The 12,719-nt window shown below is 36.1% G+C and overlaps 1 protein-coding gene across 3 annotated transcripts in view; it reads left to right on the top strand.

Moving 5' to 3' along the window:
* Positions 1 to 12,719, top strand: part of LOC123881230 (ras-related protein Rab-37) — a 54,903-nt gene that overhangs the window by 39,352 nt on the left and 2,832 nt on the right. For 2 of the 3 annotated variants that reach the window (XM_045929927.1, XM_045929928.1), the window contains exon 4: positions 11,334 to 11,442. In XM_045929927.1, the coding sequence (XP_045785883.1) occupies positions 11,334 to 11,442 (109 nt within the window). Of the gene's footprint in view, positions 1 to 9,163; positions 9,491 to 9,845; positions 9,957 to 11,333; positions 11,443 to 12,719 lie in introns of those variants that run through there. The other variant, XM_045929926.1, reaches the window with a different exon arrangement.

The raw sequence follows: 12,719 nt of genomic DNA, 5'->3' as shown, positions 1-12,719 counted from the left end.
AGATTTCTTTATATCTAAGAATATCTCACCAAAGTACCTAAATATTGAAGGAAAATACGACATGAATTCGGACCATTCGCCAATATTGTTAATATTGGATAAACATAACATTGCATTCAAGGAAAGCAAGCTCACTCTTGTGAATAACAATACAGACTGGGAGAGCTTTAAAATAGAGTTAGCCAATATTATAAACCTAAAGGTCCCCTTAAAATGCCCAGACCAGCTCAATTTGGAAGTAGCCAAATTTATTACAGACATACAAAAATCAGCCTGGAACAATACGCCATTCATTAAAAAATGGAGTAAGGGTGCCACCTATCCGAAGGAAATTATCCACCTTATTAGAATAAAGAGAAAGCAAAGAAAAAAATGGCATGCCTCGAGATCGCCAGAAGACAAAACAACACTTAACAAACTCGCGAAAACAATCAAGAAAGCAATCAAAAGTCATAACGAAAATAAGTTAAATGATTACCTACGAAGCTTGACCAATGATCGAGAAACTGACTATTCTCTTTGGAAAGCAACGGGAAATCTAAAAAGACCCATCACACATATACCACCACTTAAAGACTCAAATGGAAAATGGGCTATCAATAACATTCAAAAAGCTAATAGATTCGCTCAGCATCTGGAAGATATATTCCAACCAAATGAGGGCCATTCACTTGATCTTAGTGAGAATGAAGAAAGACAAGATGATCGGCAAAATATCAGACTTGTGACACCAAAAGAAGTATCTGAAGAAATAAAGTTCAATTTAAGCAAAAAAAAATCTCCAGGATACGATCTCATTACTGGAGAAATTTTAAAAAACCTACCTCGGAAAGCTTTAGTGAAACTTACCAATCTCATAAATGCGTCATTTAGACTGAGACATGTACCTGAGTTATGGAAAGTGGCTGAAGTCATTATGATTGCCAAACCGGGGAAACCACCCCATGAAACAACATCATATAGACCAATCTCTTTATTACCAGTTATTTCAAAGTTGTTTGAAAAATTATTACTCAAGAGACTAAAACCCGTACTAGAAGATAGAAAATTAATACCAGATCATCAGTTTGGATTCCGAGAAAAACACTCAACGATAGATCAAGTCCACAGAATAACTGATATAATAGAGAAATCATTAGAAAATAAGAAAGTGTGTTCTACAGTTTTCTTAGATGTAGCGCAAGCTTTTGATAAAGTGTGGCACGAAGGGCTTATCTATAAACTCAGAAATATGCTACCAAAGTCATTTGCAGATATCCTTGAATCATACATTTCAAACAGATGGTTTAGAGTTCGTCAAGAAGATGCGTATTCTGAACTCAAGGAAATTAAAGCTGGGGTACCACAAGGAAGTGTCTTAGGTCCGGTCCTGTACTTATTGTACACCTGTGATATTCCAGCACTAGAAAATAATACCATTGCAACATTCGCTGATGACACTGCGATTATAGGAACTGGTGAAAGTCACGAAGAAGCAGTGGAAAAAGTTCAAGTTGCCATAAATAAAGTTAACGAATGGACTATAAAGTGGCGAATTAAGCTTAACGAATCGAAATCAATGCATATAGATTTTACCAATAAGCGACCGAAATATCACCCGATTTATCTAAATCGGCAACTTATTCCATATGTAAATACAGCAAAGTACTTAGGTATGACGCTAGACGCAAAGCTTCGATGGAAAGCTCATGTTAAAAAGAAACGCGAGGAGCTGGAACTACGTTATAAAAAAATGTATTGGCTGCTTGGAAGGCACTCAACACTCTCTATAAATAATAAACTTATGCTATACAAGCAAATTCTGATGCCTGTATGGACGTATGGTATACAACTCTGGGGGTGTACTAAATCGACCAATGTACAAGTAATACAGAGATTCCAGAACAAAGTACTCCGGGAAATAACAAATGCACCCTGGTATGTAAGAAATCACGATCTCCACAGGGACCTTAAGATAGAGTTCGTATACAAAGTCATCCAAAAGTTCGCAGAAGCTCACCAACATCGACTTCATCATCACGTTAATTTCGAGGCTGTGAAGCTTCTAGATAACTTGGACATAAAAAGAAGACTCAAAAGAACCAAGCCGTTCGAACTAGTGTTAAAAAGTGCATAAATGCAGTGATTGTGTAATAGTGTTTGTGCTACTTTATTTTTATCTAGGTCGCAATAACATAGTGGACCGTAAGCATATTAGAATAAACTAAGGACAGTTATTGGACTGAAATTAAATTTAGAAATTATTCATAAGTAGAAGTTTAAGCTAGAATAAAATTACTAATTAGCCCATAGGCTAGATCGTAGTAGGAATAAAGCTACCATTATAAAATGGAGCTTTATGGTAAGAAAAAAAAAAAAAAAAAAAAAATGTTGCCTACTGAATTTTTAACTTTAAATATAATAATTTTTAGGTCCATTTTACTTTGACGTTATTTTGTTTCGACTGTCGAATACTATCAAAATTGGTGATAAGTAAAATCACCTTATACTGAGGGTACAGGTCAAGTTACACCAAGCGACTACGCCTAACTTATAATCGAGTTAAAATGCTACTCACAATTCCGACCAAGTCGAAATCGACGCTATGCGACATGACACCCTTGTTTGTAAAAGGGTTATCATAATTCGGTTATTGGTACGATGTTCGCTAAGCCCTCCATAATATCATTATAGATTTAACAGCGTGTAAATAGAAGATTGATATTATGATGTAGGTATCATGTACCTATCTGTGTGTGAATGGGTTACCTAGGTCCTAGGTCTGTCTGTAGGTGTTACTGAGCTAGGTAGTAGGTGTAAAGCTAATTGTCCTCTAGTATTAAAAGTTGCAGAAGTCAGCTGTGTTAATTCCTGCAAGTTTAACTTGCTAAACTACAGTAAAACTAGACTTAGGTCTCATTTAAATGGGAACTTTTTTAACGTCTGTTAAAAAAGCGTCCAAATACATAGAACAAATGTACCTATTCCCCAGTATATGTTCACACGTCAGCACTTTTCTTACGAGTGAACATTACTTGGGAATACATATTTTGTCCTAATTCGACGCTTTTTAACGGACGTTGAGAGGGGTCTCTTCGTCACTCGCTCCATACAAACGTAGATCCAATTTCATTTGAATATTAAGCAACCAAAGTCCATGAAATTTTGCTGACATATTCTAGAAACTAATATCTATGCCTGTGGTTTTCCAGATTTCTGTTAAAATATTCGGTTTCAAAGTTACGCGGTCTTAAAAATTCACATACAAATCTTTGAGCCCCTGTAACTTTAAAACTACATATTTTTAGAAAAATCTAAAACACCACAGACACAGATATTAGTTTCTAGAATATGTCTGCAAAATTTCATGGACTTTGGTTGCTTAATATTCAAATGAAATTGGAACTACGATTGTACGAAGTAAGTGACGGAGAGAGCCCTGTTAAAAAGCTCTCGTGTAAATGAGACCTAGCTTTGAGATTGTCAACCTGACAGTTTTGCGTACATGTTGTGTACGATGATTCTTTGTTTGCGATTCAGAGCAGTGCCTATCATTGGCTATTTAGATAAGACATACGAGTACATAAAACGAAATGATCTAATAAAGTTTGCAAGAAAGATTGTTTTCTCAAGTATATAGGTATTTTAAAATGAATGATGTAAGCACCTAGGTCTTAGTTAGTAATGAAGATCAAAGTGCTTTTCCGTTCGAAGTTCTTGTCAGAATCCCAAGGTGGTAGTCACCAAAATCATATAGGTAAGTAGGTAAATAAGGCATTTATTATTAAGTAATCTAATATAATTTATTAGTAAGTTAGTGTCTGTGGTGATAATGCATCCATACGACCCAGCAGCGTCTTATTTCTTGCTAATAGGTAAATATTTAGTTAAATTTTAAAAGCTAAATACTTTAAAATTTATCAATGACAAATTATTATTTGAGTTTCGAAATTAATCAACCAAAAAGTTTGTAAGCCCCGGCCTAATCCCCGTGTTCATTGGGTTTTATTCGGTGAAAATTAATTTTCAGCGAAGGACCACTGTGCTATAAGCACTTTGAAGTTTGTAATAGCTCTTTAGGTCGCGAGTTTATCTCTTTGTTTATAACAGGGTAGAGGTTAAGGGTCTTGAATCTTGATTTGTAATGAGACGGGAATATTGATTGAAACGTGATTTACGAACGTAATAGTTAGATAAGTCTATACTAATATTATAAAGAGGAAACCTTTGTATTTTTGAATGTTTGTATTGAATAGGCTCAAAAACTACTGGACCGATTTCAAAATTTCTTTTACCATTACTTAGAGGGATTCTTCCGAATCCGTATAGGCTATATTTTATCCCGGAAAATAGAAAAAATAAATGTCCACCCGTGCGAAGCCGGGGCGGGTCGCTAGTATTTAATAATTTTAAATTGTAATGATATTAATCGACTATCAGTTAAAGCTGTAGTTATTATAATCATTACTAGATAGGTATAAAGTAATAAGTTTTTATGAGGCCCATAAGAAAAGCCAGAGTCACTCAGTGGATGATCGCGAGAGCTTCGCTTGGAGTTTCTTGAGAGAAATGAGGAGATCCGTAGGACGACCAGAGTAGCAAAGGTTGCGAAGCTGAAGTGGCAATAGGCAGGGTATATAAGTTTGAAAAACCGATAAACCTCTCCTCTCCTAATGTGAATGGGCTCCTAAGATGAATGACGATCTCGCTCCGGAAAGCACAGAGTTGGAAGGACCTCCACTTGGTGGAAAGACGACTGGATGACATCAAACGGGTCGCAGGAAGCCGCTGGATCCAAACAGTGCAAGACCGTGGTGTGTGGAAGTTATAAGAGACCGGATTTGTCCAACTGTGGTAGTCTATCTATTAGACGACGATGATGATGATGAACCTGGAATCGTACCCGAGACCTCTCTATAAGAAAGATCACAGCACTGCGCCACTGCTCCACTACGCCAGGGAAGTCTTCCATAACACAACAGATATTATTATCATAAAGTCGTAAAATCGATACAAGTTTATGATGCCAAGACTTCAAAGATCCACTTAACTTAAGGCCATGGTTTGCCGTTTACGATCGAGAAACTTTTCTCATTACTTATTATTTGGTATAGTAAAAGTAGGTACCTATAGGTATATACTATATACCTACCTATAACTACTAAGTAGATAATGCCCGCAACTTCTTCCGCTTGATTTTTTTTAACCCCGTGGGAATCTTTTGATTTTCCGGGATAAAAAGTAGCGTATGCCCGTCTCCAGGATGCAATTTATCTCTATATCTAATAAAATTCATCCACATGGATTTGTTATTTTAGAACCCCGTGGGGACTCTTTGATTTTCCAGAACTAAAAGTAGCCTATGTCCTTCCCTGGGATGCAAGCTATCGTCATAAATGGTTGAACATGAAAAGCTAGCAGATAGACAGACAGACACAGAACAGTCCTGTTCTGTGTCTTCCAGTTTAGGTAAATATTATACTGATACATATGGTTTTATTTATAAAGTGATGACATTTTACAAGTTTTTTGTTTTCATAGTCTCCAATTAAATTAAGTTAGTACTTAGGTACGTACAAGTAAGTAGCTTTCCAGTCTTTAGGTAGTTATAATTATTATTTAGAGCGCGAGCGTCTTTATTTATTTATACTCAATTAACTTTTTTCAATGGAGAAAGTAGCTTAATTTTAATTAGTAGGTATGTTTTAATTAGTAAATATGTATAGAGAGCAATTTTTTCATCAAACACTTAAAAGTTTTTAATTAACCGTTTTCAATAAAGAGTATTGTAACTAAATCGTCTAGACTCTAGCTAAGTACATCATGATCAATCCATCGCGATAGATTTGTCATGATGTTGGTACCTATTGTACAAGTATTTTATACCTAATTTATTATTATTAAACAAGTGCAACGAAACATTTGTTTTTTTCGCTGAAATAAATTTCCTGATGGGCAGTGGCGTGCAAGTCATAGACTCATAAAAGTACTGCTTATCCTAGTTGTAATAAATCAGTGCTTATTTTTCATGATGACCTGCCAGTAATTATCGTTCTACCTAAATGCTTACCCTAGCTTCAAACCTCTTGTGCACGCCACTGCTGATGGGTACTATAATACCTAACTATAGTACCTACCTACACGACAGCTCGGGATGGCAATCGGGGTAGGGACGCCCCGCACATCCGCACAGCCCTCGCGCTAATCCTGTGCGGGATAGCGCAGGTGACGTGCGGGTGTGCGGGGCGTTTCGCCAGAGGCCTCAAACCCTGATTGCCATGTCGACCTGTCGCGAACTATACTACTGAGGTATGAGGTAAGGTACCTACTTATCACAATTATAATAATATCATATTAATATCCATACAAAGTTGAAAGTAGGTAGGTACTAAGCTAAAGACGATAATATTGCCACTTCAATTTGAAGCCACAGTAACTGTTGATCTACTTATTTCTTTGAACTTGTTAAGTAAGAAGGTACTAACCCTTTATCGCTATTTCAAGTAAAGCCACAGTTTATCTATTTCTTTGAACTAAATATATTTTCTACTTGTAGCTGAAATTCGAGAGACTTTTATTCGAGTTTCTTTTTCCTACTACCTAACTAGTTAGTTGCAAAGTTAGGTTTCCTTCTATCGTTATTCGTTATAACGAGTTGAAAGTTTGTAGGTATCGGTATATTTTGTTAGCTTATAACGTGGTATTAAAACAGGTATAACAGTAGGTGGTATCTATGCTACCTGATTATCTTCGTTAAACTTTGGATTTCGTCCGTGCGAGTGTATCAAAGGGAAATATAAAAGCTCTCGTCGTCTTCTACGAAGTTAGTTATAGGTAGGCCTATATTGTTCGTGGATATTAAATTTTCTTTTGAATATGCTGGGACGGCTTTGTAGGCTTTCTTATTTATGTTATTAGCAGATTTTTTCCTCAGTTTTATAAAAAAATAATGATTTTAAAATCAACACTAACAGGTAAGTAGGTATAATAAAGAGGTGAAATTTTGGATGTAGGGGGTAATCTCGGGAGGTATTGTTACTTATTATAAATAATATAGTTTTGCTTGAGTCAAGATAATAGATTAGATACCTACATACCTACTTACCTAGGTACTTATTTTAATGAAAATAATAAATGTTTCGTTGCACTTGTGTAATAATAATAAATTATAAAATATAAAGTTAGGTATTACCTACTTATTTCGCAATCCTTAGGTTGCAAATCCCAGTGCTGTCAGACGTAACTTATTTTCTACTTCATTACATAAGTAATTTAACGATGGCTATAATTATGATCTGCCGTATACTCTACCATACGGTAAGCTGTTTAAAAATTAAATAGGTACGTACGGTTATTTCGTTAGACTTGTATGGATACCCAATAATAAGTTCGAAAACTCTAGAACACCTACAAAGACTATAATAATAAATAAAATCTATGATGATGGTAGATCTACCAAATAAATTATTTGTAGATATATAATTAATTACCCTACCTACCCAGCACGTATTTTCATCAAATCTCATCCATAGAAAACTCGAATAATAAAGTCGTCGCGTCTTCCTCCTCTTTCCTTTTTAATTTCCCGGCATGCTAATAAGTAGATAGCTAATATCTCGCGCCGAGACACCTTTTGAATAAAGGTTTCTTTTCTAAGAAATGTCGAAAATTATCTTTTACAAGGCCCGTGTCACCGCCGGCGATTTTTATTAATCCCCAACCCAAAAAGACGGGTGTTATAAGTTTGAAGTGTGTATCTGTGTATCTGTCTGTGGCGTCGTAGCTCCTAAACCAATGAACCGATTTTAATTTAGTTTTTTTTTAAAGGTGGCTTGATCGAGAGTGTTCTTAGCTATAATCCAAGAAAATCGGTTCAGCCGTTTGAAAGTACCTAATCAGCTCTTTTCTAGTTACTGTAAGCTTCACTTGTCGGGGGTGCTATAAATTTTTAATTTAAGTACACTTGTTGTTCTCAGATTTACCTGGCTCATGTAACTTAGTTTATAGATTCAAAGTTGACTAAGTTAAAATGATTTACCTATTTAATCGCACTAGGGTTATCCTGTGACTTCATCTTAATAGAATTTTGGTAGGTACTTAAGTGAGTACTTTGAATAGCTGTAGCTACCTAGCTAAGTAGGTACACGCTTTCGCATTACCTAATGCTTAAGTATTTGCCTATAACTACAAATACGTCATATTAATACATACAGGTGCCTGTTAGGTAATAAGTCTATGTAGGTATGTACCTATATCTATTGGTACTTTTACTACTACCTTCCAATTATTTACCTTGTTTATACGAGTAGGTATATATACCTACCTTCATTATTTCTAATTCTAATTATACAATAATTATTTCGTTCACCTCTCAGGCACAATAAAATTAAACGGTAGAGTTGAATACTTGTTAAGTTAATTGTCAAAGCCGAATAGCAATCAACAGGAAGTTACTTTAACGAGAGATAACATTTCATTCGCATTTTCTTTTGATAAGGGTCGTGACAGCTACCAAGTTGCTCTGACACTGTTTTCAGTCTCTCTACTATTACCTACTGAAATGGACATCAGTGTCATAGGTAGATATACCTATAGTACGCGACAGGTCAAGGTGGCAATCAGGGTAAAGGCGCGGGCAAGCCCCGCACATCCGCATGTCACCCGCGCCCGCAGCCGGTTAAGTGCGAGTCGGACTAACTCACGTAGGGTTCCGTACCTACCATCGTATACCTAATAGGTGTATATTAGGTATACGATGGTAGGTACCTAACACTTTTATGTAGAACACTGACGGACTTCGTAATTTTTGTCACTTGGTAATTTAATTTCTTTGTGAGATAAGTTACCACAAATTCACAGTTTTCGGATTTTTTCTTTTAAGTACTTGTGCTATGAGACCTAAGTATCTACCTATATATATGATCAATTAATACCTAAGTCCTCAACTGAAGCTTATCTACCGACTCGAAACGACCAAAATAACTAAAAAATATTTGAAAAAACTCGTTAAATCGTTAAAAAAACATCATTTTCTACTAATATAAATAATGTACCTAAGACAAAATAGGTAAGTTACCTCTACTCTATAAACAAAAGTGAAAAAAAAACTTAAATGTGAAAAAAAAATATCTACCTAGTTTTTTTTGTCCTGACTTGGCTTTAGATTCTAATTTTTTTGAGCCTTGAAACGACAAAGAAAGGGGAAAAATACAAAACTGAAAAAATTGTGAAAAGACATTGTGTGTTGGATTTGACTACGGTTTTAGGTTCTAGCTTTTTTGAGTCTTGAAAAGACAAAATGTGGAATCCGAACATAGACAATAGACAAATGGAGAAGAGGGTCGTAGTGGGTAGGGTTCGACCGACGTGGGCGAGGAATCTGCCGGAAGTCAGAGATGATGACGAAAAGAGCGAGGACCTTGGCGCTATGCCTCACAGCGACCCGCCATCGCCGACGGAGCAGTGGGACCAGCAGGGGAAGATCGAGGAGAAATATGACGTTTTTGGAAAGGTAAGAGGGTTTCTAATTCAATGTCAAAACCATTCAAAGTAGGTACTATTGTACTCGTTTTGATGGTCGGAATTGTTATATTTGGACGATATAGTGATGATAATCAATTACGTGACTTAAAAGTAAAGCGACGAGGGTTCCAAACGCGCCCAAGTCTGAGAAGAGCCCACAACAAACTCAGCCGGGCATTCTTTTTTTTTACTTTAGCAACAATCGAGTTGATATTTGATTTTCAAACAGCAATCCAACAGTGTCAGGTTTTTTTTGCAATAGTTTTGCGAACTTGTTACTTGAGTTTTGAGGCCGACCGTACCTATCACTATGTCGGTACCTATCCTGTATTTCCATTTTCCAGGTGATGTTACTCGGCGACAGCGGCGTCGGCAAAACGTGCATGCTCGTGCGCTTCCGGGACGGCACCTTCCTCGCCGGAAACTACATTTCCACCGTCGGCATCGACTTCCGGGTAGATATACCCCAACCCCACTCATAGACAAGGATTTTTGAGCAGATGAATTATTAAAAAAGAGGCACAGACATAATATTATACCTACCTATTATATTCATCCTTAATACCTACCTAATTCTGTGTTCTAAAGTTTGTACGTTCTTCACTAAGTATTTGAAAATCGACGGAAAATACCTACTTACCTAACAACTATTTTATTGGTAACTAGGTAAGTAAGTAAGTATAGCTGTACATACCTACCTACCTTTCTCACTAAATGATGCCCACAACTTCGTCTGTGTGGATTTACTTAAGTTTTCAAAAATCCCGTGGGAGCTCTGATTTTCCGGGATAAAAATAGCCTATGTCTACCCCTGCTGTAGGTAGGTTTATATCTAGGTATGTAAGCTTACCTACCAAATAGGTAGGTACGTGGGAACTCTTTGATTTTCCTGAACCAAAAATAATTTGGGTTAATAATGCCCGTCCCCGGGATGTCTAAAGTATGTATTAACTCACAGTAAACCCCGAATATCATGTAGAATTTTCAGTAGGTACCTAGTTAGGTATTTCAGGTAGATACGTCATTACTACGTAAGTACTTAAACACCCAGTACTTATTTAAAACCTTCTAGGTTTTTATTTCAGAAAACAAAGCTTTGCTTTGCATGCCAATAATTGTTATTAGACTCAATCTAGGTAAACTTGCCTAGACAACACAAAATTAGCAATAAAATATTCATTCGTGAATGAATATTTAATTTTTCATTCCTTCTATATTTAAAAATGAAAAAAAAACTAAATGGTCTTCAAGGGTTCCGAGTTCAAACGGGCCAGTCACGGGTATACGCGGACGGTCCGCCGCTACGCCATTGGTGTTAAACTTTGGCGCGCTTTTTCCGTTCCCGCCCCCTAACCGTGACAGCTGTGATTGAATCGGCTTCTCCACTGAGTGATTTATAGCATGGTGTTCTTTTTTTTTTACTTATTTTTTGCTATCTGATTTATGGCATCTGGAGTCGATACAAATAACACCAACCATCATGATAATTTGGGTTCATAAAACTTTTTTATAAACACCTGCACTCATTAATTAACAGATTGGATATCAATTACATATAAGATAAGGGCCAGTATTTAAATAAAAATGCATAAATTATTAATGTGAATCAAAATTATTTTCCTTTTATTACCTACCTACAATAAATTGTTAACAAGTCTTATTCATACACATTTAATAATCCTTGTATTGTGATAGCATATTTTTCTACGTTATTTGAATTATTTAAAGTGTGTGGATTATTTTATATTTCAGATTTCAGATCATAGATATAAATAAATGTTAAAATATTTTAAAATACCCATTGAAAATACAACTAACGCCATCTATTGCAGAACAAAGTAGTGACCGTAGACGGCATCAAGGTCAAGCTTCAGATTTGGGACACAGCAGGGCAAGAGCGCTTTCGTAGCGTCACACACGCCTATTATCGAGATGCACATGGTAATATTTCTATAATTTAAATAAGTGTTTTAAGATTACAATTAATACTCAATTCGGATAAAATAATAATATTCGTAGAATCATGGCTACTAGCGCCATCTCCATCTATGTTTAAACAACACTTGGAACAAGTTTGTTTTGGTTACAACAGTTGGCAGCATTGTTTTTTAGTAAGAGCTTTGTAAACTAAAGTCTAAACTCAATTTCACAAGCAAGACTCATCCTGCAAGAGTTGAGTGATGACTGATGAGTGATAAATTTATCATGCAGAAAGTGTTAAATTGATCGACAGGACTAAAATATACTTAATGTTAATTACTACCCTTTATCGCAGGGAGGATTGTGAAAGGGATTTTAGAGATTGTGGCTACTTCTGTGTTGACAATCCCAAAACTAAATTGACAGGTCGTAATCTTTTTGAGCCCTACCTGGCGCAGTGGTGAGCTCTGTGGTCTTGTAAGTGAGAGGTGCTGGGTTCGATTCCCGGCATGGGCAATTTGGGAATTTATAATTTCTAAATTGTCTCTGGTCCGATCTGGCGAGGTTACGGCCGTGACTATGCTATCACTCTACTGGCAAAGCCGAGCCGCCAAGCGATTTAGCGTTTCGATAAGATGCCGTGTTGAAACTAGAAACCGATAGGGGGTAAGTTATTATAGTCCGCTTATCTTAGATTGCATCATCACTTACCACCAAGTGTGATCGCAGTCAAGGGCTAACTTGTAATGGATTTTTTTTAAATCTTGAGTATTAAAACAAGAATAATATAATATTTACACCTTTTTAGTGTAGTGGAGAGTGCAGTACAACAAGAATTAGTTACCTACTAGAAGGGTACAAAAAACTGAATACAATTATTTTTATATTAGTTAAGGAGTTGTATATAATGTAGGAAATAGGAACACTGATTATTTTAGTAATCTATACTAATAAATAAAATTGGAGTGTCTGTCTGTAATTTCGAAATAACTACCTCATATTAAGCTCAAATGGTTATTTGAACGATACCAACACTGAATCACACGTTTTTAAAATTTTTGTCTGTCTGTCTGTCTGTCTGTCTGTCTGTCTGTATGTCTGTCTGTCTGTTTGAAAAGGCTAATCTTCGGAACGGCTGGACCGATTTTGACGGGGTTTTCACAGACAAGTAGAGGATTGATCAGGGAGTAAAATAGGCTACTTTTTTAACCGACTTTCAAAAAGGGAGTTGTGTTTTTCTTCCTATGTACACCGAAATCTCCGAGATTTCTGAACCGATTTGCGTAATTTTTTTTTTT

This window comes from Maniola jurtina, chromosome 3 (assembly GCF_905333055.1).
Source record: "Maniola jurtina chromosome 3, ilManJurt1.1, whole genome shotgun sequence".
NCBI lineage: Eukaryota > Metazoa > Arthropoda > Insecta > Lepidoptera > Nymphalidae > Maniola > Maniola jurtina.
The sequence above is the reverse complement of the archived record's forward strand: the minus strand, read 5'-3'. Positions and strand labels throughout refer to the sequence as shown.